Source organism: Nyctereutes procyonoides, unplaced genomic scaffold (genome assembly GCF_905146905.1).
Source record: "Nyctereutes procyonoides isolate TBG_1078 unplaced genomic scaffold, NYPRO_anot_genome, whole genome shotgun sequence".
NCBI classification, from domain to species: domain Eukaryota; kingdom Metazoa; phylum Chordata; class Mammalia; order Carnivora; family Canidae; genus Nyctereutes; species Nyctereutes procyonoides.
Genome location: NW_026575047.1, coordinates 19,032,933 through 19,056,531, shown reverse-complemented (window position 1 = coordinate 19,056,531; position 23,599 = coordinate 19,032,933). Strand labels below are relative to the sequence as shown.

The window sequence follows — 23,599 nt, the reverse complement described above, 5'->3', positions numbered from 1 at the left end:
GTTGATCCTGTATTGGGTAAAGAGCAGTTTGGGCACTTTCAAAGCCATTTTGAAAAAGGGCTGAAAATTATTTGAGTCTGAAATTAAAAAACAGTTAACTGCTTGAATATCAGTAATGATATTTACTATTAATGGTTATATTTGCTGGTCCTTTGAGTTCCTTTACATACTTTGTTTACCTGGTTACATCAGTCCTCTAAGTCAGATACTGTTATCCCTAATTTATACTGGAGGAAATAGGCTCTGGCTGGTTAGGTAGGTTGTCCAGGGTAAAGGTACTGGTACTGTTGGGATTCAAACCCAATTCTGCCTTGACCCAAAGCTTATGGACTTCGTTACAGCAGTATTGTGTAGTCTTTTTGTCTTACAGATTCATGGAAGTTATAATAAATAAACCTACTTGTTACAGGTGTCAGAATAGACTGGTAGAACTATTTTCATGAATTGTTTTGTTCTATTTAAACCTGAACTGGGGGAAAAAAAATAAAACTGAACTGGATATGGATTTCTAATAGCCCCTCTTTTTTTAAATTATTTTTTTATTTTTATTTTTTATTTTTTTTTAATTTTTATTTATTTATGATAGTCACAGAGAGAGAGAGAGAGAGGCAGAGACACAGGCAGAAGGAGAAGCAGGCTCCATGCACCGGGAGCCCGACGTGGGATTCGATCCCGGGTCTCCAGGATCGCGCCCTGGGCCAAAGGCAGGCGCCAAACCGCTGCGCCACCCAGGGATCCCTCTCTTTTTTTTTTTTTTAAACACAAGACATACTTGTTACTGAAAAGCTGCAAGAGATAGTACTACATGATGCGCAAAACAACAAAATCTATAATCTCATTCAAAAGTTATTTCTGTACATGTATTTTCTTTCATTCTTATGTAATTATTTAAAATGCATCTTTGGTGTGAATGAGATATGATACCCATATAAGCTTGTATCTTAGAGTTTTGTTTGATTTAAAGATATTTATTTATTTGAGAAAGAGAACACCAGCAAGGAGGACAGGCAGAGGAAGAAGCAGGCTCCCCACTGAGCAGGGAGCCCAATGACACAGGGCTTGATCCCAGGACCCTGGGATCCCAGGACCTGAACCAAAGGCAGACACTTAACTGTGCCACCCAGGCACCCCTTTTTTTGGTTTAACTTAATGAGCTTTTTACCAAGGCCTTAGAAATTTTCTAAACTTCATTTTTTACTGGCTACATTTTTTTTAAGTTTTATTTTGTTAGTGATGTCTACATTCAGCAGGGGGCTTGAACTCGTGATCCCAAGATCAAGAGTTCTATGCTTTTTGGATTGAGTCAGCCAGGCACCCCTTAACTGGCTACATTTTAGAAGATACTTTGAATAAAAGGATTACTTAAAGTTTTCATTTGAGGTTGATTATGAATGTAGTTTCTGCTTTTCACCATTATAAGTGATGAAACATTAGCTTTAAAAGTTAACCTAAGCTCTGAATAATTCGAGCAACCAGTCTAATTATTTTTTGAAAAGTTTTATTTAAGGCATTTTAGTGATTTGAAAGATAGTGACTTTAATCATAATTTGATGAGTAATATACAACATACATATACTTGTACTGCCTAGAAAATTTGCATGAGAGTTTTTAATAGAGGTTGCTTCAGAAGAAAGGAGAGTTACCTTTTTGCATTTTTTTAACCTTTTTATATTTGAATTTTAAAACTATAAATGTGTATTGCTTTAAAAAAAAAAAAAAAAAAGCTCCTGGGCAGCCCGGGTGGCTAGCACCCCCTTCAGCCCAGGGCCAGATCCTGGAGACCCAGGATCGAGTCCCGCATCGGGTTCCCTGCATGGAGCCTGCTTCTCCCTTTGCCTGTGTCTCTGCCTCTCTCTCCCCCTCTGTGTGTCTGTCATGAATAAATAAATAAAATCTTTAAAAAATAAAAATAAATAAAAATAAAAGCTCCTTTGAAAAAGTAAAATCTTGGTTCCCAACTAAAACCCAATTTTTAGATATATTATAGGGTTTTTATTTTGTTTATGACATTATGAACTTCAGTGCTTTTGTTTTGGAGAAAGTTACCTTCTCATTGCTTATTTTCATAATGAATTTTCATTTCCTTTTTTAAATTTAGATCAAAGCACAGATGTGAGTCTCAGCTTTTTTTTTTTTTAATTTTTATTTATTTATGATAGTCACACACACACACACACACACAGAGAGAGAGAGAGGCAGAGACACAGGCAGAGAGAGAAGCAGGCTCCATGCACCGGGAGCCCGACGTGGGATTCGATCCCGGGTCTCCAGGATCGCGCCCTGGGCCAAAGGCAGGCGCCAAACTGCTGCGCCACCCAGGGATCCCTCAGCTTTGTAAAAATACAAAATGAAGCTGGTTTTTGCTTGACTGCACTCATTGACAAGTACTACATGTAGTGTTTTCAAAATTTAACAGCTAATAAAGATCTTTCAAATCAAGATAGGAGTGCAGTAAGCATCTTTATGGTATTTGCACCAGGCTTAGAGGTCAGTGTTCTGGCTGCTATCTTGCTTTATCTCTTACACTGTGCTTTTTAAAATACAAGTTAATTTCTTTTTTTTTTTTGCATAGTATGTATTTTGTTTCTTTGTTACTCTTAGCAAAAGTGATGTAAAACTGACAAAATTTTGAGGACAAAAAAAATTGTATTCTAATTTCATTTTTTGATAATGTTGGTTTATCACGGTCTTTTTTTTTTAATTTTTTTTAATTTTTTTTATTTATGATAGTCATACAGAGAGAGGCAGAGACATAGGCAGAGGGAGAAGCAGGCTCCATGCACCGGGAGCCTGACGTGGGATTCGATCCCGGGTCTCCAGAATCGCGCCCTGGGCCAAAGACAGGCGCCAAACCGCTGCGCCACCCAGGGATCCCTATCACAGTGGTTCTTTTTTTTTTTTTTTTTTTTTTTTAATTTTTTTTATTTATTTATGATAGTCACAGAGAGAGAGAGAGAGAGGCGCAGAGACATAGGCAGAGGGAGAAGCAGGCTCCACGCACCGGGAGCCTGACGTGGGATTCGATCCCGGGTCTCCAGGATCGCGCCCTGGGCCAAAGGCAGGCGCCAAACCGCTGCACCACCCAGGGATCCCTATCACAGTGGTTCTAAGCATTTTTCCTGTCATCATGGCATTGATGTGCATCTATGTACAGACATGTTACCTAGCCATAGCATGGATGAGAGGAGTTCCGTGAGGTGGGAGAGCAATAACCATAACTCCTTTCTGTTCAAGAAATCATATAGGCAAGTAGATGAGTGAGAGGAAAAAGTCTTGATTCCACTCTAATTTACTTGAATGATGTAAATCATTCACAGACTTGTAACATTCTTGTGATATACTTCACAATTTCAGAGCACCTTAGTATTTTGTAATACAGCTATTGAAAACTGCTTTCTTAACTATGTAACTTCTATCCACTGTGATTTGGGATCACATGGTATGGAATTTTTGTGTCCTCTTCTGTTGAATTTTTCCCGACTTAGGGAAAAACAGCCTTTTTCCCTTAGTTAAAAAAATTTTTTTTAAAGATTTTTATTTATTTATTTATTTATGAAAGACAGAGAGAGAGAGAGGCAGAGACAGGCAAAGGGAGAAGCAGGCTCCATGCAGGGAGCTGGATGCGGGACTTGATCCCCGGACTCCAGAATCACGCCTTGGGCTGAAGGTGGCGCTAAACCGCGGAGCCACCCAGGGATCCCCAGTTTAAAAATTTTTTATTCAGAATATAACTAATAAGTACTCCTGAGTAGAAATTTTAGAAAACATTTTAGAATATGAAGATTTTGGTTATGATATTGAATATAAACCAAGATCGTTCACTTGGAAATTTTTTTTCCTTTGACCATTCATAATAAATTTTACTCCAGACCTTGAGAGAATCTTTGGGATTGTACAAAAGTAAGGAAAAGCCAGAAGAGGACAGGAAATTCATAGGTGAGGGGCCAAGAACAGAAGACTTCTTTCTGCTCTTTCTCTTGTATGCAGAAGAGTGATAGCTGAGCCCAAGGGGGCATACATGCCAAAGGAGTATACAAAGATCTTGGGCTGAGAGTTGAAGATAAATTTCAAATCTAAGGGCTTAGAATTGAATTGGCCCAGAGCATTTTATAGCTTATAAAGCACTCTCACACATTCTCACTTGATCCTCGAAACAACCCTTTAAAAAGAATAGTTTCAGTTATCACTCCTGGTTTATAGATAGTGAAACTGAAGTCACAGAGAAGCTAATATATCCTTTTCCCAGTAGTGCCATAACTTGAATTCTATATCTAAGATATATTCTTTCTGCTATCCCATGATGTATTAGCCTAAGGTGATTCCTAGAGTACAAATAGGTAAGGGAGAAAAAGGTCACTGAGGAAATAGAAGGTCGTGTCTCAGATATAGGGAAAGTGGGTCACAGTAACAGAATTTCTAGAAAAGTGTTGGCCACTCTAGAGGTAGACCTATAACAGAACCCTGTGCTGCAGATCCAGAGGAATTGAGCTGAGGAAATTCTTGACCTTGAAGAGTTAAGCTTTTAGAAGCAATGGGTTAGGTTAGTTGAGAAGTAGGTCCTTTCTTTGATTTTGAGCTTTCTCCTGAGAAGTCATTTGTCTGTGACATTTATTTTGGCTGTTAATTATATACTGGTATGTAATTATTAGTCTGAGTTAATTATAATTAATAATTAATTTGATTGCAGGCTCTTAGAGGTAGGGGATGCCCTTTATTTTTTTTATATCCTCCTCTAAACTCTTCTGCCAGTTACTTAGTCCCCTGAAGACTTGTTAGATATATCCTCCTTAGGAAAGGGGAAGTGAGAGAAGACATGGGTTTGAATTTGACCTTTGCTTTGTGACAATGGTAAGTCCCCGAAGCTGTCTGGACCTCAGTTCTTTTTAAGTGAGTAGGTGAGAACTGCTGCATCCCCAAAGTTTTAATAGTACCACTTGTCAAGTTGTGATTTGTTGAATTATGAGTAAAGGACGACTTATCATCCTCTAGTATATATCTTATCTCTACAGTGATATCTTACATGAGCCTATTGATCATTCCACTCAGTGAAAAATAAGCATTTTGTTATCCTTTCTAGCCTGCTTTAATCTCTTCCTTTTGAATAGTATGGTCTCTCTGAAAGAGTGTCTTGAAACTTTTAGTTATTTGTAAAAATATTTCGTAAGAATTTCAGAGATGGTTCTTAATTGTATTTTTCTCTTACAAATGGCTCATTCTAGGTGGAACAATATATGGTCACCCTGTTGGATTAGTACAATATTATAAGGGATTTGTACCTATAATTGTTTGGCTAATAATTTGAGTTTTAAAACTTGTCATGATAGGGCAGCTTGGGTGGCTCAGCGGTTTAGCACCGCCTTCAGCCCAGGGCATGATCCTGGATCTCCAGGATCGAGTCCCACGTCAGGCTCCCTGCATGGAGCCTGCTTCTCCCTCTGCCTATGTCTCTGCCTCTCTCTCTCTCTCTGTGTCTCTCATGAATAAATAAATAAAATCTTTAAAAAAAAAAAAAAAACTTGTCATGATAGAATTCAGGGAATCTTAACTCCTAAGCACAAAGAATTGATATTTAAGGTATAGATAATGGAGTTTATTTCAATATTTACATTTTTAAAATGTCTTTAACTTCTCCCAGTCATAGCTTTAGCACAGTTTTTAGCAAATGATTGACCAATTTGAACTTGTGTCTGCATACTTTCGTGACTTCTTTCCATCAGAGATACAAATGTATTTAAAAGTACATCATTAGTAAGAAGTAATAGGAAGTCAGTTGATAGTTATGTAATTTCTGTACTGCTCTAAAGTGATCTTTGTAAGAGTGAAACAAATGTCACTAGCGTGATTGGTCATGTCAAGACAGTTGTGGAATGAATCCGGGTCAGGAATTTACATTGTGACTTCCTGTTCAGAGTCTTATATTAGATGTGTGACTATGGTCAAATTGCTAGTTTCCCTTAACCTGTTTTCCTCATTTAAAAATAGGGATAATTGGGGTGCCTGGGTGGCTCAGCAGTTGAACATCTGCCTTTTTGGCTCAGGTTGTGATCCTAGGGTCCTGGGGTCAAGTCCTACATCAGGCTACCTGTGGGGAGCCTGCTTCTCCCTCTGCCTATGTCTCTGCCTCTTTATCTGTGTCTCACATGGATGGATAAATAAAATCTTAAATAATAATAACAGGGATAATTTTCCTGCTTTTGACTTTGTCAGAAGGGCTGTTGTTAGCATGTGAAAGTAGTTAGCCAAGCTACAGGCAAATATAAACTATAGGTATGGCTTTTTTTTTTTTTTTGGTATGGCTATGTTTGGTTGAGATCCATTTTTGATAAAAGAATAGAGTAAGTGGGGCAGCCCCGGTGGCGCAGCGGTTTAGCGCCGCCTGCAGCCTGGGGTGTGATCCTGGAGATCCAGGATTGAGTTCCACATCTGGCTCCTTGCATGGAACCTGCTTCTCCCTCTGCCTGTGTCTTTGTCTCTCTCTCTCTCTCTCTCTGTGTGTGTCTCTCATGAATAAATAAATAAAATCTTAAAAAAAAAACTTTCCTTAAAAAAAAAAAGAATAGAGTAAGTGAATATGTTAAAAAACGTGTTGTATGTTAAGTGTGAACACATTATTACATTGAGATGTTGGGTCCTCTGATGAAAGTAATCCCAAATACTTAATTGTAGTATATTAGTCTATAGCATCGTAATGATAGTATTGCTAGAAATGATAGACAAATATTTTGTTCTTCATGTTTAGTATGAAAGATAGCCAAAGTTTTGGGATATCTCTCTACTCTTTTGTTTGGTCACTTATCTAATTTACTACTGGATAAAAACCTGCATAAAAACTTGGAGCGGGAAAGCTGTTTCTAGAAACATTATTTTTAGAAGTGAACCGTTACCTCTGTGATATAATTGGGAATAAGGTTAAAAATAGAGTAGAAATCAAACTCAGGTGTGGGCTCTCTGAATGACCTGGAGGCAGTGCCAGCAGTTTCTGGCATATTTCACTTTCTTGGTTTTATAACTTTGGAGCTTTCATCAGTAGAATTGATACCTTTTAGAAGAAGTGCATAGAATACTTACTCTGAATTCCCCATTTCATTGAACATCCCCTCTATTAGATTTTCTGTTTTATTTTTTAATTTTTTTAGATTTTCTGTTTTAGAAACAAATTGTATGCATTCTAAATTGTTACTTTGCATTTTGCTCTTGCTGTGAGTTTTTATTTTTTTAATGGAAAGAATTTTGATATGATTCTTGATGACTGTAAAGATTTGGCTGACTCTTTGAAAAGATGATTTCATTGTAAGTCACTTTCTTAAAATCACAGAAGATAATTTTCATCCTCTGACCTTGAATCAGCCTGGTTATCCCTGATTTCTCAAGTAGAACCCCCTACCTATGTTTGCATGGGGAAAGCAGAGGAGTGTTTTGTTTTTCTGTAAAACTGTATTTTAAAAAAAACTTTGAGTATGTTTGAAATTTTTGGTGCAAAAAGATAAAATAGCATAATGAGTTCTTGTGTACCCATCAACTGGCTTCAACAATTACTTAACTCATGGCTTTTTTTTTTTTTTTTAAGATTTTTAAAATTTATTTATTCACGAAGACAGAGAGAGAGACACAAGCAGCCTCCATGCAGGGAGCCTGACGTGGGACTCGATTCCAGGTCTCCAGGATCAGGCCCTGGGCTGAATGTGGCGCTAAACTGCTAGGCCACCGGGGCTGCCCACTCAAGGCTGTTTTATTTTGTCTATGCTTCTCCCTTTGCAGGATTATCTTCAGCTAGATCCCAGGCATTCTCTTCATTTAACTGAAAATACCTAGTGGGATCTCTCAGAGATAAGGACTCTTTTTAGGTGTGATAATTAACATTGTAGTTATGCTAATAAAAAAAAAGTATATATATAAATATTAGTAATTCCTAAATGTCTTAATCCAGTCAGTGTTCAGAGTTTTTGTTCTTAACATAAATGTTCTTTTACAGTGTTTGTTTGAATTAGGATTTAGGGACGCTTGAGTGGCTCAGCGGTTGAGCATCTGCCTTTGGCTCAGGGCATGATCCCAGGGTCTGAGATCAAGTCCCACATCAGGCTCCTTGCAGGGAGCCTGCTTCTCCCTCGGTCTATGTCTCTGCCTCTCTTTCTCTGTATCTCTCATGAATAAATAAATAAAATCTTTTAAAAAAATAAAACTAAAAAAATTATGAATCAGGATTCAAATAAGATCTGTACATTGCATCTGATTGATTCTCCTAAACCTCTTAATTAAATCCCTGCCATGTTTTTATTTATTTACTTTTTGCCATTTACTGATAAATCTGAGTTAGTTTTCCTGGGTTTAGCTGCTGCATCTGAAATTTTTTTTCCTTATTTTAAGAGTTAATGTATGATCATTATATAATACTTAAAATGTGTAAAGCGCAAATTAAAATCAGGTTACCCAGAGATACCCAGTGTTGAAGTTTTGGTATGCATTCTTTCAACTTTTTTGAGCATGTGTTTTCCTGTGTTTTTTTTTTTTTAATTTTTATTTATTTATGATAGTCACACAGAGAGAGACAGAGAGGCAGAGACATAGGCAGAGGGAGAAGCAGGCTCCACGCACTGGGAGCCTGATGTGGGATTCGATCCTGGGTCTCCAGAATCGCGCCCTGGGCCAAAGGCAGGCGCCAAACCGCTGTGCCACCCAGGGATCCCCTTCCTGTGTTTTTTAACCGTGTACATGTGCTTGCTTATTTTTATATCCTTTTTGATATATACTTTAATTTTGTATTGTGATCATTTCCCCATGTCATTATGAAAGAAAATGAAGCATTTGGCTGCATAATACTTCACAGTATGTATCATAATTTAAACATTCCCTTTTATCTAGACATTTAGATTATTCCAGTTTTTCACTCTTATAAAATTATGAGAACCATCTTTGTATTTTAGATTTTTTTTTGCTAGAAGCAGAATTAATTCAGAGGGCATGAACATTTTTTAACTTCTAGATTCATATTGCCTTAAAAGTTTTTATAGTTTGTCTTCTTTTAAGATTTTTTTTATTTTTAATTTATTAATGAGAGACATAGAGAGAGAGAGAGGCACAGAGACTCAGGCAGAGGGAAAAGCAGGCTCCATGCAGGGAGCCCAATCCCAAGTCTCCAGGATCAGGCCCAGGGCTGAAGGCGGAGCTAAACCGCAAAGCCAGCCACCAGGCCACCCAGTTTTTATAGTTTTGTAATCTCAAATGCCGTCTGTAGCTTACTTAAGAATCTGTTTGCATATGTTCTATGTTATTAAAATGTCTTTGCCAGCCGTATTAGTCAAATGTGTTTTTTTCCCCAATTCTTTTGCTCTTTTTTATTTTATTTGGGATTTTCTTTTTTTAAATGCACACAGTATTTTTTTTTAATTTATACTTTTTTTTAAGATTTATTTTTCTTTATTTATGATAGACACAGAGAGAGAGAGGCAGAGGGAGAAGCAGGCTCCATGCAGGGAGCCCGACGTGGGACTCGATCCCGGGACTCCAGGATTGCGCCCTGGGCCAAAGGCAGGCACTAAACCCCTGAGCCACTCAGCGATCCCCTGCACACAGTATTAAGTTGTAGATTTGTTGGTGTTTTCCATTGTATGTGGTAATTCTTACACAACAGTCAAATATTCGCCTTAATTGTTTTCTAGCATTACTGATGGGCTTTTTCCTTCTTAATTGCTAGGAGGTTTTCCTAGGACCATTTATTAATATATTGATACTGTCATTTATTTGTAATTCAAGCTTTGATGTATAAATAAATTCGTTTTGTGGTTGGTATGTTCAGAAAACTCTATAAAAAAGAATTTATTTCTTATTTAAGGTTATAGTATTATTTCTTACCCTTCTTCCTCTACCTTCTTTTTACCTTCTTACCATCTCAGCTATGGTGTGTATCCAGATGTCTTTGATTCTGGATATGCCTTGGGAAAATGCCTGAAGCAAAACTAGCTAGTCCTTGTCTTTTTCCTTTTGTTCTTTTTCATGTGTATTTTTAAAATGAATTTAAAAGTGAATTCCCTTTTGCCTTTATTTATTATTTTAAAAAAGATTTTATTTAGTTATTCATGAGAGACACAAAGAGAAGCAGAGACATAGGCTGAGAGAGAAGCAGGCTCCCTGTGGGAAGCCCGATGCAGGATTCTATCCCCAGACCCAGGATCACGCCCCTAGCTGAAGGCACTCGCTCACCCGCTGAGCCATCCAGGTGTCCCCCATTTGCCTTTATTTTAAACTCGATTTGAAAAAAAAAACAAAACAAAAAACAAAAACTCGATTTGACAAATCATCATATCAACATTAGTAGTTTGTAGTATTTACAGTTTCAGTATTTTGATTTTTCTTGTTAAAGCTCGATTTGACAAATCATCATATCAACATTAGTAGTTTGTAGTATTTACAGTTTCAGTATTTTGTAGTATTTACAGTTTCAGTATTTTGATTTTTCTTGTTAAAGCTTCCACCAAAGCTTTCCTCCACTAGGAGAAAAGAAAGATATACTCTTTTTTTTTAAGTTTTTAATTTTAATTCCAGTATAGTAAACATAGTGTTATGTTAGTTTCAGGTATACAATATAGTGATTCAACAGTGCTGTACTTAGAGCTCATCATAAGTGTACTCTTTAGGGAAAGGTTATCTTTTCCAAACTGAGTTTGCAAAGAATGATTATCCCAGATTTAGGACAAAGGCTGATTTTAGAAGTACCCTTTGTAATTCTAAACCACCTTTGTGTGGTCCATTTATATACTTAGTCATTTCTTGATAATGGGATTTGGTTCATTTTTTCTTTCTAAGATTTTATTTATTTATTCATGAGAGACAGAGACATAAGCAGTGTGAGAAGCAGACTCCTCACAGGGAGCCCCATGTGGGACTCGACCCCCAAACTGGGGTCATACCCTGAGCCAAAGGCAGACACTCAACCACTGAGCCACCCAGGCGTTCCTGGTTCATTTTGTAATACGTTTACTTACAAAGTTTAGAAACCCTTTAAAAATATATCTATTTCTATATATCTGTATCTATGTCTATTGCCTAGAGTGGAACCTGATACGACTATCTTACAACCCTGAGATCATGCCCCGAGGTAAAATCAAGAGATAGATGCTTAACCGATTGAGCCACTTAGGTGTTCCAGCTTTTTATTATATATCAAGTCTGGCCAACAAATTCAGTGATGACAAGGGGTCAGATAGAGGGTTCAGAAAATTTAGCATATTTAGTCCAAGAGAAAATTGAGATGCAATTATTGTTCCTAGAGCTAATGGTCATAGTAGGGGGAAAAACAAGAAGAAGCTTATTGTATGGTTATTCTTTTAAAAAGTTAATATTTGTTTGAATAGTTCAGAAGCCACAAAATGGTATATAATGAAGTGTCCTTACTACTTCTGTCCTTAGCCATTTAGGGTTATATAAATATAATTATTTTTAAATACTAAATTCTTAAGATTTTAGACTATTTGCAAACATCTCTCTATAGATAAAAATTTACAAATGTGTGGGACTTTCGACATCAACCCTTAGTATTTTGGGTAGAATCATTTGTTTAATGTATGTAGGAATGTTTACATATATATACAGATTTACATACTCTTATGTAAATACATAATTGATTCAAGCAGTAAAATGTAGTATAGAAACTTAGGAAAACAAGAAAAAACATCATCTGATCACCTTAACAGAACCTAGACTATCATTTTAATGTAGCCTAATTCTTCCCTGCGTTTAATTTCTGGGCATATAGTAATTCTACATTCCTTTTTTCTCGTAACCACAAGAATTTCACATTGAGCATACTGGATTTCTGACTCATTTCTTATGAGGGAAATGAATTTTTAGTAATACTGCTCTTGGAAGCAGGGCAGAGAACTAACCTTTATTGAAGAAGAAAACTAGAGGTTGGCAACAAAGTAGGGAGGTTGAATAAGGACACATATTTTTATAATGCAGCCTTGAGAAAAATAAAGGAAAAATCAAGTTGCAGTAATTCTGGGTTCTTGGACCTGATTGCTTTACTTTGCTTTTTTCCTCTTCCTCCTCCTCCTTTTCTTCTTTCTTTCTTTTTTTAAAGTAAACTCTACACCCAATGTGGGGCTTGAACTCATGACCCCAGGATTAAAAGTCACCATGCTCTACTGATTGAGCCAGCCAGCACCCCCCTCCCCCTTTAGAGAATTAATTTGAGATGTATAGAGGATAAGATGCCATTTTGTTATGTTTTGATGTAGGTACTGGGAGGATTTATTTTAAGAAGGAAAGGAAAACACCTTTCCAAGTCCTGCATTCAGTTTTCATTGGAACCTCAGTGGAGCAGAGGCAGCAGAGGCCAGAGACTTCCAAGTTATAAAATGTAAAGGGGGTAAGGGGGAGCCCTGGGTGGCTCAGCGGTTTGGCGCCTGCCTTCGGCCCAGGGCATGATTCTGGAGTCCTGGGATCGAGTCCCACGTCGGGCTCCCTGCATGGAGCCTGTTTCTCCTGCCTGTGTCTCTGCCTTTCTCTCTCTCTCTGTCTCTCATGCATAAGTAAAATCTTAAAAAAAAAAAACAACAAAAAAAAAAAACCCTACTTAAATCACTTGGAATTCTATAGGGAAGATTTATTCCTTTCCAACCTTCTGTTTCCCATCCTCTGTTGGAGTATTTAAAAATAAACCACAAATAATACATGTCATTAGTAGGAACATTTTTATAGTCCTTTTTTTTTATAAGTTTATTTTTTAGTAACTCTACACCCAATGTGGGGCCCAAACTCACAGCCATGAGTCTAGAGTTTTTTTAAGAGTTGCATGGTCTGTGACTGAGCCAGCCAGGCACCCCTGTGGTTCTTGATACATATCGTCAAATTATTTTCTAGAAGTGTTGTAGCAGTTAACTACAGGACTAGCAGTGTATGAGTAAACTTTCATTGTACTATTGTACTTTCTGTGTTCTGTTTAAGTGAAAGTTCACATTAATTTGCATGTATTCAATGACTTAGTTAAGGTGACCTTTACTTTTATATTTTTTAAAGATTTTATTTATCGGGCAGCCCAGGTGGCTCAGCGGTTTAGTGCCGCCTTTGGCGCAGGGTGTGACCCTGGAGGCTCTGCATTGAGTCCCACATTGGGCTCCCTGCGAGGAGCCTGCTTCTCCCTCTGACTATGTCTCTGCCTCTTTTTCTCTCTGTGTCTCTCGTGAATAAATAAATAAAATTGTAAAAAAAAAATTTATTTATTCACAAGAGACACAGAGGGAGAGGCAGGCTCCCTGTGTGAAGCTTGACGTGGGACTCAATCCCAGGACCTCAGGATCACAACCTGAGCCAGAGGCAGACACTCAACCATTGAGCCACCCAGGTGCCCTATTTTTTTTAATTAAAAAAAAATTTTTTTTTAGTAAACTCTATCTTCAGTTTGGGACTTGAACTCAAGATCAAGAGCCACATGCTCTCAGCCAGGTGCCCCCCAGGGTGACTTTTTTATGTTTGTTAATTAGCTATAGTGACTCATTTAGGAATTATCTTTTCTCTTGGGCTTTACCTATTCAAAAAATTTTTAGAGACTCTTGGCTATTTTAACTCTTTTGTCTCTTAGAGACTTAAGAGATTTATCTATCATTTTGCTTACTAGCCCTTAATTTTTAATGATCCTCACAGTTTTGTCTTTTTTAAATTAAATATTTTATTTATTTATTTATTTGTTTATTTATTTATTTGACAGAGAGCACAAGCAGGGGGAGCAGCAGACAGAGGGAGAGGGAGAAGCAGATTCCCTATAGAGCAGGGAGCCCTTTTGAGGGGCTTGATCCCAGAAACCTGGGATGATGACCTGAGCTAAAGACTGACGCTTAAGTCGCTGCGCCACCCAGGTGCCCCAGGGTTTTTGTCTTTTGTTGTTTGTTTTTTTGTCTTTTATTCAGATTTCATGACCACATCATTCTCGGTCTTGCTGTTTTTTTATTTTTATTTTCCTGTTTCTGTTATATTTACCTACTTGTAGGAAATTTGCTATCCGTTGATGAAGCAAGAAGTAAACAGTTTAAGGCGATTTATAGGTAAAGGTCATGTAATGGTAGTTCCATTCCAAATTAATGTGAGAACTATTGTAGGTTAATTTAGCATATGACTGGATTATTTCCTTTAAAAATTCATGACTGAGGGCAGCCCAGTGGCTCAGTGGTTTAGTGCCTGCCTTCAGCCCAGGGTGTGATCCTGGAGACCCTGGATCGATTCCCACGTCAGGCTTCCTGCATGGGGCCTGTTTCTCCCTCTGCCTGTCTCTGCCTCTCTCTTTCTGTCTCTGTGTCTCTCATGAATAAATAAAATCTTAAAAAAAAATGAGTCTCCCAAGCATTTTGTATTAAAAGCACTTTTGAATATTTACTGTTGGGATCCCTGGGTGGCGCAGCGGTTTGGCGCCTGCCTTTGGCCCAGGGCGCGATCCTGGAGACCCGGGATCGAATCCCACATCGGGCTCCCGGTGCATGGAGCTGCTTCTTCCTCTGCCTATGTCTCTGCCTCTCTCTCTCTCTCTCTCTGTGACTATCATAAATAAATAAAAAATTAAAATAAAAACAATGAATATTTACTGTTTTGCCATATGTTATAAAAATCACTCATTTAAAAATGACTTTTATAACCTTCAAACCTATGTTAACATTTTATTATATTTTGGGATTTTTTTTTTTACCCCTAGGCATTTGTAAAGTTCTCTCTCTCCTTTTTTTTTTTTTTTTTTTTTTTTAAGATTTTGTTTATTTATTCATGAGAGACACACAGAGGCAGAGACACAGGCAGAGAGAAGCAGGCTCCGTGCAGGGAGCCAGATGTTGGACTCAATCCCGGGACTCCAGGATCACACCCTGGGCTGAAGGCAGGCACTCAACCACTGAGCCACCCAGGCGTTCCAAGTTTTCTCTTTTAAAGGCTTTTCGAATTAAAGGCATTTCGAATATTACAGGTTTTTGGTTTTGTTTTTTAAAGATTTTATTTATTCATGAGAGACACAGAAGCAGAGACACTGGCAGAGGGAAAGCAGGTCCCCGGCAGGGTGTCTGATGTGGGACTCTATCCCCAGACTTCAGGGTCACACCCTGAGCCTAAGACAGAATCTCAGCGCTGAGCCATCCAGGCGTCCCGAATATTATAGGTTCTTAAAAGGATCTAACCAAACCAAATATTTTCTTCTGTAAGAGGAACCAAAGTGAACTCACATACACATACTAACGTAGAAATGCTTTTCTCCCTAAATCTTTAATGGCTTGGAAGACATTTTTTTCCTTCATGGGAGTCCTTAACTTCTATAGTAACAAAAAATAGCTCCAAAATGAAAGAGCTTAAGTAAATTATAAAAAAAAAAATCTAGAGTTTATTGTTACCCTTCAGTTCTGTCAGCATATCCCTGGAAGAAATCAGTGTTAGTTAAAATATTAGAGAAAAGTAAAATACTTTCCAAATATTATTTCATATTGTCATTGGATGTTATTTTCAATGACTGTCTTAGGATTTTAGATCTGTTTTTTATGATTTGTAATTTTATTAACTCTTTGGCTAATAGTCTGAGAAGATAGATAAATATTTAAATAGAAAAATATGTAAAAATAGACCCTTGCGAATCTGGCTTTGGAGCCAGCTAGAAGGAAGAGAAGCAAATAACCTATAAAAAGTTCTCAATCTGGGACGCCTGGGTGGCTCAGTGGTTGAGCATCTGCCTTTGGCTCAGGATGTGATCCCTGGGTCTGCGGATTGAGTCCCACATTGGGCTCCCTGCGAGGAGCCTGCTTCTCCCGTTGCCTTTGTGTGACTCTCATGAATAAATAAATAAAATCTTTAAAATATAAAAAGTTACCAATCTTACTATGATACAACAGTGGTTTAATACCAAATAAAAAGCTATAATAAATAAAAAGAAGCTATAAAGAACTGCTAACATCAGTAAGACAAGTTTGAAAAAAATATAAATGCCAATAAACTTGAAAAGATATGCAGCCTTATTGGAATTAGGAAATAACAATGAGATATATTTTTGGGGTCTGACATTCTGGCACAAATTTTTTTGAGTGTATCCATGTTATTGTACTATCAGTCACACAATTAGTAACATGTACTACTTACTGTTGATAGCATTAGAATTGGCAAAAGCTCTTTGTGTATGACCTTAGGTCTAGAGATGTAATGTTTTTTGTACTCAGCCCCATAAAAATATAAGCACAAAGATGTTTGTTGCTATGTTATATTTATTTAAGAAATTGTAAAGTTCCATGGGTGACAGGCTGGCTCAGTCAGTAGAGCATGCAGCTCTTGATTTCAGGGTCATGAGTTTGAGCACCACGATGGGGGTAGAGTTTCCTTAAAAAAACATTGGCAAGTCCCTATGTAATCTCTACTAAAGGAATGCTAAAATTGTGTGTTCATGTTTTTGGAGTATTGTGTAGACTTTAAAAAGAATGAAGTAGGGGCGCCTGGGTGGCTCAGTTGATTAAAGGTCTGCCTTTGGTTCAGGTCCTGATCTCAGGGTCCTGGGATTGAGCCCCAAGTCAGGCTCCCGGCTCAGCTGGGAGTTTCTCTCTCCTGCCCCTGCTGCTCCCTGTTCATGTGCTCCTCTCTCTCTCTCTCTCTCTCTCTCTCTCTCTCTCTCTCTCAAGTAAATAAATAAATTAAATAAATAAAAATCTTTAAAAAATAAATGAAATCCCAATAAATAAAATATTTAAAAAATAATAAACAATTGAAGTAGAGCTTTTTATGTATTGACAGGTGTGAAGGCTTTTTATGCTACAAAAAGGCAAGTTGGCAGAATGTGTATCTTTAAGATCCACCAAAATGATTAATGTGTATACATATTTATAAGAGTATAAATATATATGAAAAGACCTTGGATATTCACACCAGACTATCAGCAGTGGTACCTCTGGGGAAAGGGAGGAGAGTTGAGGAGGGAGGAATGGAAAAGTTGACATTTTCCATTTTACTTTGTATACTTCTGGGGATACCACTGATACCACGTGGTCTGATAAAAATAAGTAACACTGATAACTTTATGGTTTTATGATTTGCTACAAAGAGTGTTTAGCATTATTAAGAACCACTTTTAATGGGACGCCTGGTGGCTCAGCAGTTGAGCATCTGCCTTCAGCCCAGGGCGTGATCCTGGAGTCCTGAGATCAAGTCCCACATCAGGCTCCCTGCATGGAGCCAGCTTCTCGCTCTGCCTGTGTCTCTACCTCTCTCTCTGTGTGTCTCTCATAAATAAATAAAATCTTTAAAAAAACCACTTTTAAGAAGTTTATTTCCTAAGGAATCAATCCTGTATACAAGCATGTAATTCCATGGCATAATTCTAGAAAATAGAGGTATGAGACCACACTATCTACTTTTTCACCTTTTCCAGAGTTATAAGTAGACAAATTTGGCTCCCTGCTCGAATTTCAATTAAAAATAAATAAATAAATTTGGCTCCCCGAAGGTGAAATCAGGTAAATTAAACCCACACAGCATGAACTGGAGTGTTAAAGATTCTAACAGCAGATAATAAACTGTTTAACAGCCCTGGAAAGTTCCCTAAGCATGTAGAAACAGGATGACTCAACTGACTTGTTATTGCTGAACTCTACTAGGAAATGTCTGCTAGTTGCAGTGGAAGGAGGAAATGACTTGGATCTGAGGGATACAGGGAATTGCATTTGCCCTCCCAACATTCAGAGTGTTTCCTTCACTTCTTTTCTATGATAGGAGTTGTTTGAGAGCTTTAGATGTATGCACTTGTTTTGTTCTTTATGCGGCATAAAAAGCAACCTATAAATTGTTGGTTAACTTATGCCTGCAATCAGATTGCTGTTGCAAATATTAATTGTAATAGGAAAGTACTGATGTAAAAGTTATATGCTTATTAAAAATTTGAAAATATGAAAAAGTAGAACTTTATAGGAACTCTGTAGAAGCTGTCACCCAACTTCAATAATTGTCAACAAATGGCCTGTTTTATTTCATCTATGTTTATCTATGCCCACATTTAATTCCTTCCTCCTCTGGATTATTTTGGATTTTGAATTTTTTCAATGTATTCATATTTTCATGACTTAGGCATTGCAATAAAGCTAGTTGTCTTCATGAGTCAAGTCTGTGACTTTGGTATTTAGCATATAGATAGATCTCTTGCATTAGGGACATGTTATTTAAGAGAAGGACATCAGAGCCATTGTTTTAATACCCTTAAGTATTTGTAAAATACCCTCCTGTACCCTAAAATAAGTTCTAGGTATTTGTAAAACAACCCAAATAAATTCTGATATACCAGAATTCTGATTCAGTAACCCAATTCTGTCTTGCCCACGATACAGCAGCTTCTTAATGTCTCTGGACAAGAGATTTAAATGTGAGATGGGATTAGTTAAGTTTTTTGCTCTAGTGCTTAGCTGCTAGTGTGCATTGACACTTGTTCTGAGATCCTAGCCAAGAGAGAACTCTTTCCATTTTGTTTTCAGAAAAATAAGGAATCTTATTTTTTAAAAAATATTTATTCATGAGAGGCAGAGAGAGACATATGTAGAGGGAGAAGCAGGCTCCCTGCAAGGAGCCAGATGTGGGAGTTGATCTAGCATCCCAAGATCACATCGTGGGCCAAAGGCAGATGCTCAACCCCTGAGCCACCCAGGCATCCCCGAAACAAGTAATCTTAAAGTGGAAACTACTAAGTGAAAACTGAGGAATACTTAAAACAGCTCATTTATGTGAAGAAATCTCCACAGAAGCATAGCACTATTGAGGAATGTCCTATTTATAAATACATTTTTCTCATTTTACTGGAGGCTAATTAATACTACCATATACTTTAAATTCTTGTTGATTTACATGCTTCTGGCATATGTAGATGCAGAGAAAATAAACTTCAGAGATTCAGCATTTATTCATTGCTGTGGCTTAAGCAGTGAAGGAGGTATTTGGAGACAGTGATGACTAATACAGGTTCCTGCCCTCAAGAAGCTGGGCTTTTTGGTGGTGGGAGGTACTGGTGGTATTGGTGGAATCCAGTTTTGTTAATCAAATGGATTAAGAGCTGTTTTACAATTTTTATAGGTGATAGAAACAGGTCTCCCTTTAGTTATAAAAGGCAAATTGTTAGCACTTCTGTGTTCAGAGGTTACAGAACTGGGTAGCTATTAGGCCTTTTAGTATTTAAATTTCATTAAAAAAATCTTATGATACCTTTTAATTTCAACTGACATTTTTTTTTTGCCTGGGGAGGCACAGATAGGAAAGAAAGGAGGGAGGGAAGGAGGAAGGGAGGACCAGTACTTGTAAGTGGACATTTGCTTGTGGATTTGAAAAGACAGGTGAGAAATAGGCTTTCAAGAGTGAATTTTATCTGCCGATAAAGATCTTATTTATTCATAAGAGACAGAGAGGCAGAGACATAGGCAGAAGGAGAAGCAGGCTCCCCACAGGGAGTCCAGTATGGGACTCGATCCCCAGACCTAGATCACACCTGAGGCAGACGCTCAACCGCTGAGCCACCCAAGTGTCCCTTATCTGCCCATAAAGGTGGGATATATTTACTTTCAGAGTGTTCTGTGTTGGATATGTGCAGTAAGTTCTCTGACATGAAAGCTAATCATTTTTAAGATTTTATTTATTCATGAGACACACAGAGTCTCCCTGCAGGGAGACTGAAGTGGGACTCCATCCTGCAACTCTAGGATCACTTCCTGAGCTGAAGGCAGATGTTCAACCACTGAGCCACCCAGGTGTCCCTAATCATTTTTTTTTTTTTTTAATGGGGCTCGCACAAAACAGTAAAGTAGTCAGAGTTCATTTTTGGAATTTCCTGCCTTCTGGAGAATTAGGCTCTCCAGCTTAGATGGCATGCAACTTCTGTTTCCCCTTCCAGTTCCCACCTCCCCTTAACTCAGGCATGCAGATCTCAGAAGGTACTAACTAGGTGGGAAGTAGGTTTGCCCCGACTGTTCTGCAACTTGCTTTCACCTCAGTCTATCTTGGATATTTCCCCAAATCATTACAAAGAAATCTGCCTTGTTTTTTTTTTTTTAAGATTTTATTTATTTATTTGAGAGAGAGAAAAAGAGCATGAGCAGAGGGAGAGGAAGAGTGAGGACAAACTGACTTCCCGCTGAGCTCTGGAGCCAGCTGGGAGTTTCCATCCTAGGACCCTGAGACCATGACCTGAGCAGAAGTCAGATGCTTAACTGATGAAGCCTCCCAGGTGCCCCATGCCTCATTTTCAACAGCTGTGGAGGATTTCATGAACTCATACTATTATTTATTTAATCAGAACTATAGTGATGAAGGATACACATTTTTTTGTTCTCATAAACAGTGAACATCCTTATATAATAGCATTGTATGCTTATTTGAATATGGATATGCAAGTTGACTAGATAAATTAATTTTTACCAATCTTCGGATAGATGAAAGTGATAATTTGCACCTCTTTTATTTTTTTGTTTATTGGCTCTGTATTTTCCTATGAACATGATCTTTGCTTTTTTTTTTGTAAGATTGCCATTTCTATATTGGTTTTTCAGAGTTCACTATAAATTAAAATTAACCAGATATATGTTGCAAGTGTTTTTCCAAGTTCTTTGTCTTTTTATTTCACAGTATATTTTTGGTGTGTGAAAACTTTCATAATTTTTGGCTGTCAAACTTATTGATCCTGTATAGTGTCTTAGATTTATGTTGTTTTGCAAGTATTCCAGTTGTCTTCTTGTTACATATTTGTTACTTCTTTGTTACATACTTTAAAAAATTAAACTGTGTTTTGAAAGTCTTAATATATTAATGCACACACATTCATTGTAAGAAGTATTTAAAAATTAACAAAGTGAAAGTCTGTTTTAAGATTATATTCTTTTCCCTAGAGCTAACCACTTACTAAGTTGGATGTATATTTTTCCAATCTTTTATATGTGCATCATACTTCAATTTTAAAAAAAACAGTTATCTTACCATTTATTAAATAGTTGATGGTTGAAAGTGGCACCTTTGTCATATTCTAAATTCCCCTTAAAAATCATGGGTCAGTTGTGGATATTCTAATCCATTGCTCTAGTTGCTTTAGTTGCTGTTTCTATGTGTGGCCTTATTTTAAGAAGTTAAATCAGTAACACGTCTAGAATTTATTTTGGTTTAAGGAATGAGGGTGGAGAACCAGCTGTGCCCTTCATCATTTATGGAATAATTTGTCGATCTCCGCCCCCTGTGATTTAATATGCTGTCATCAAACCTAGATAATTCTAGAAAGGACATCATTATCTCTGACCTATTGAAAGAGCATTTTGTTTAGGCTTCCTATATTGACTAGCTTCCCTTATATCAGTTTTCCATAATACAGCCAAGGTGATCTTTTCAGAACATGCCCTTTATGGGCTTCACATTACTATTTGGATGAAGACCTAATCTTGAACATGGCCTAGAAGACACCCAGTGTAACCTATACCCTTGACCTCCCTGGTTTCCTTTCAGACTACTCTTGTTCTCTGGATTCCAGCACATTCGTGCCAGGGGCTTTACCCTATTTTTCCTTTTGTGTCTGGAATGCCCTCTAGACCCCAATCTTCATACCTCTACTTCTGTCTTGCCCTGTTGTGTTCTAGTACATCCTTCCACTTTCAACTCAAAATTAACTTCTTGATAAAATTTTCTCTGACTTTCTAGCTAAGTTTATTTTTATTTTATTTTTATTTTTTTCCCTAGCTAAGTTTAGAACCTGTATGTGCGCGCTCTCTCTCTCTCTTTTTATATTTATTTACTCTCTACTTCCAACATGGGGCTCAAACTCACGACCCTGAGATCAAGTCACACGTTCTTCCAACTGAGTCAGGCAGGTGCCCCTCCTTTTTTTTTTTTTTCTTTAATGACAGCTTTTTTTGAGATGCAACTCACATGCCATATGATGCATCATTTAAAGTGTAAAATGCAGTGGTTTTTAGTATAGTCATGGAGTTGTGTGACCATCACCATAATCAATTTTAGGTCATTTTTTTAATCCCAAAAGAAAACAGGTACCAGTTAATAGTCCCCATTTCTCACCAAACCCTCTAGTCCTGGACAACCAGAATTTTACAAAAAATTTTGGCAAAATATAAAATATGTATAACAAATTTTGCTATTTTAACCATTCTTTCAAGGTTATAATTCAGTTGCACTAATTACCTTCATGATATTGTACAATTACCACTACTGTGCATTTCTAAAACTTTATCACCCCAAACAGAAATTCTGTATTCTTTTTTTTTTTTTTTTTTTACTTATGATAGTCACAGAGAGAGAAAGAGGCAGAGACACAGGCGGAGGGAGAAGCAGGCCCCATGTACCGGGAGCCCGACGTGGGATTCGATCCCGGGTCTCCAGGATCACACCCTGGGCCAAAGGCAGGCGCCAAACCGCTGCGCCACCCAGGGATCCCGAAATTCTGTATTCTTTAAGCAATGACTCTCTATTCACTTCTTCCTCAGCCCCTGGAAACCACTGTTCTGCTTTCTGTCTGTATGAATTTTCTTATTCTAGATATTTCATGTAAGTGGAATCATACAGTATCTGTCCTTTTGTGTCTGGCTTATTTCACTTAGCATAATGTTTTCATGGCATAATCCGTGTGTCAGAACTATATTCCTTTTTATGGCTGAATAGTATTCCATTGTATGCATATACCACAGTTTGTTTATCCATTTATCAGATGATGGCCAAATGGGTTGTTTCTACCTTTTGGCTATCATGAATAATGCTGTTGTAATAGTATATAAATATCTGTTTGAGTCCATTTTCAAATCTTTGGGGTGTATACCTAGAATTGGAATTGCTGGGTCATTGAAAAATCTTTTTTTTTTTTTTTTAAGATTTTATCTGTTCATTTTAGAGATAGAGTGCAAATGTGACCTAGGGTTGGTGGGGGAGGAGCAGAAGGAGAGGGACAAGCAAGATTTCTACTGAGTGCAGAGCATAACTTGGGCTTGAGATCAAGCCTGAGATCATGACCTGAGCCGAGATGGAGAGTCAGACACTCAGCCGACTGAGGTTTCAGCCCTGGATTATTGATAATTCTTTGTTTAACTTTTTGAGGAACTACCAAACTGTTTTCTAGAGAGACTACACCGTTTTATGTTTCTACCGGCAATATAGAAGTGTTCTAATTTCTTCACATCACTTATTTTAATTTTTTTTATTACAGTCATCCTAGTAGGTATGAAGTGGCATCTCATGGTTTTGATTTTTATTTCCCTAATGATTAATGACATTGAGCATTTTTTCATATGCTTATTGGTCATTTCTGTATCTTTAGAGAAGTGTCTGTTCAAATCCTTTGCCCATTTTAAAATGGATTATTTTTTTCTTGTGTTACGTTCTTCATATATTCTGGATATTAAGCTTCTCAGATATATGCAAATATTCTCTCTTATTTTGTGGCTTATGTATTCAGTTTTTTGGTCCATTTCTCTTTTATACCATTTACAAATTTGTATTTATAATTTAAAGAATACGTAGGTTAATATTTATCTTAACCATTAGAATGTGAACACTGTTAGGGAAGGACTGTATCCGTTTTTGCCCATTTTTATATTTCTAATGCCTATTTAGTTTTTGAATGAATGAAGTTCCTTTA

General features: G+C 37.3%; 1 protein-coding gene across 6 annotated transcripts in view; it reads left to right on the top strand.

The window, feature by feature from the left end:
• The window catches only part of SMIM14 (small integral membrane protein 14), an 83,182-nt gene that overhangs the window by 5,797 nt on the left and 53,786 nt on the right, over positions 1 to 23,599 (top strand). Inside the window, exon 2 of one of the 6 annotated variants that reach the window (XM_055326348.1) lies at positions 9,428 to 9,525. The exons of 4 other annotated variants lie outside the window; for them this stretch is intronic. In XM_055326348.1, coding sequence (XP_055182323.1) covers positions 9,465 to 9,525 — 61 coding nt within the window. In that variant the 5' untranslated portion in view covers positions 9,428 to 9,464. Of the gene's footprint in view, positions 1 to 4,829; positions 4,849 to 9,427; positions 9,526 to 23,599 lie in introns of those variants that run through there. One more of the 6 variants, XM_055326354.1, reaches the window with a different exon arrangement.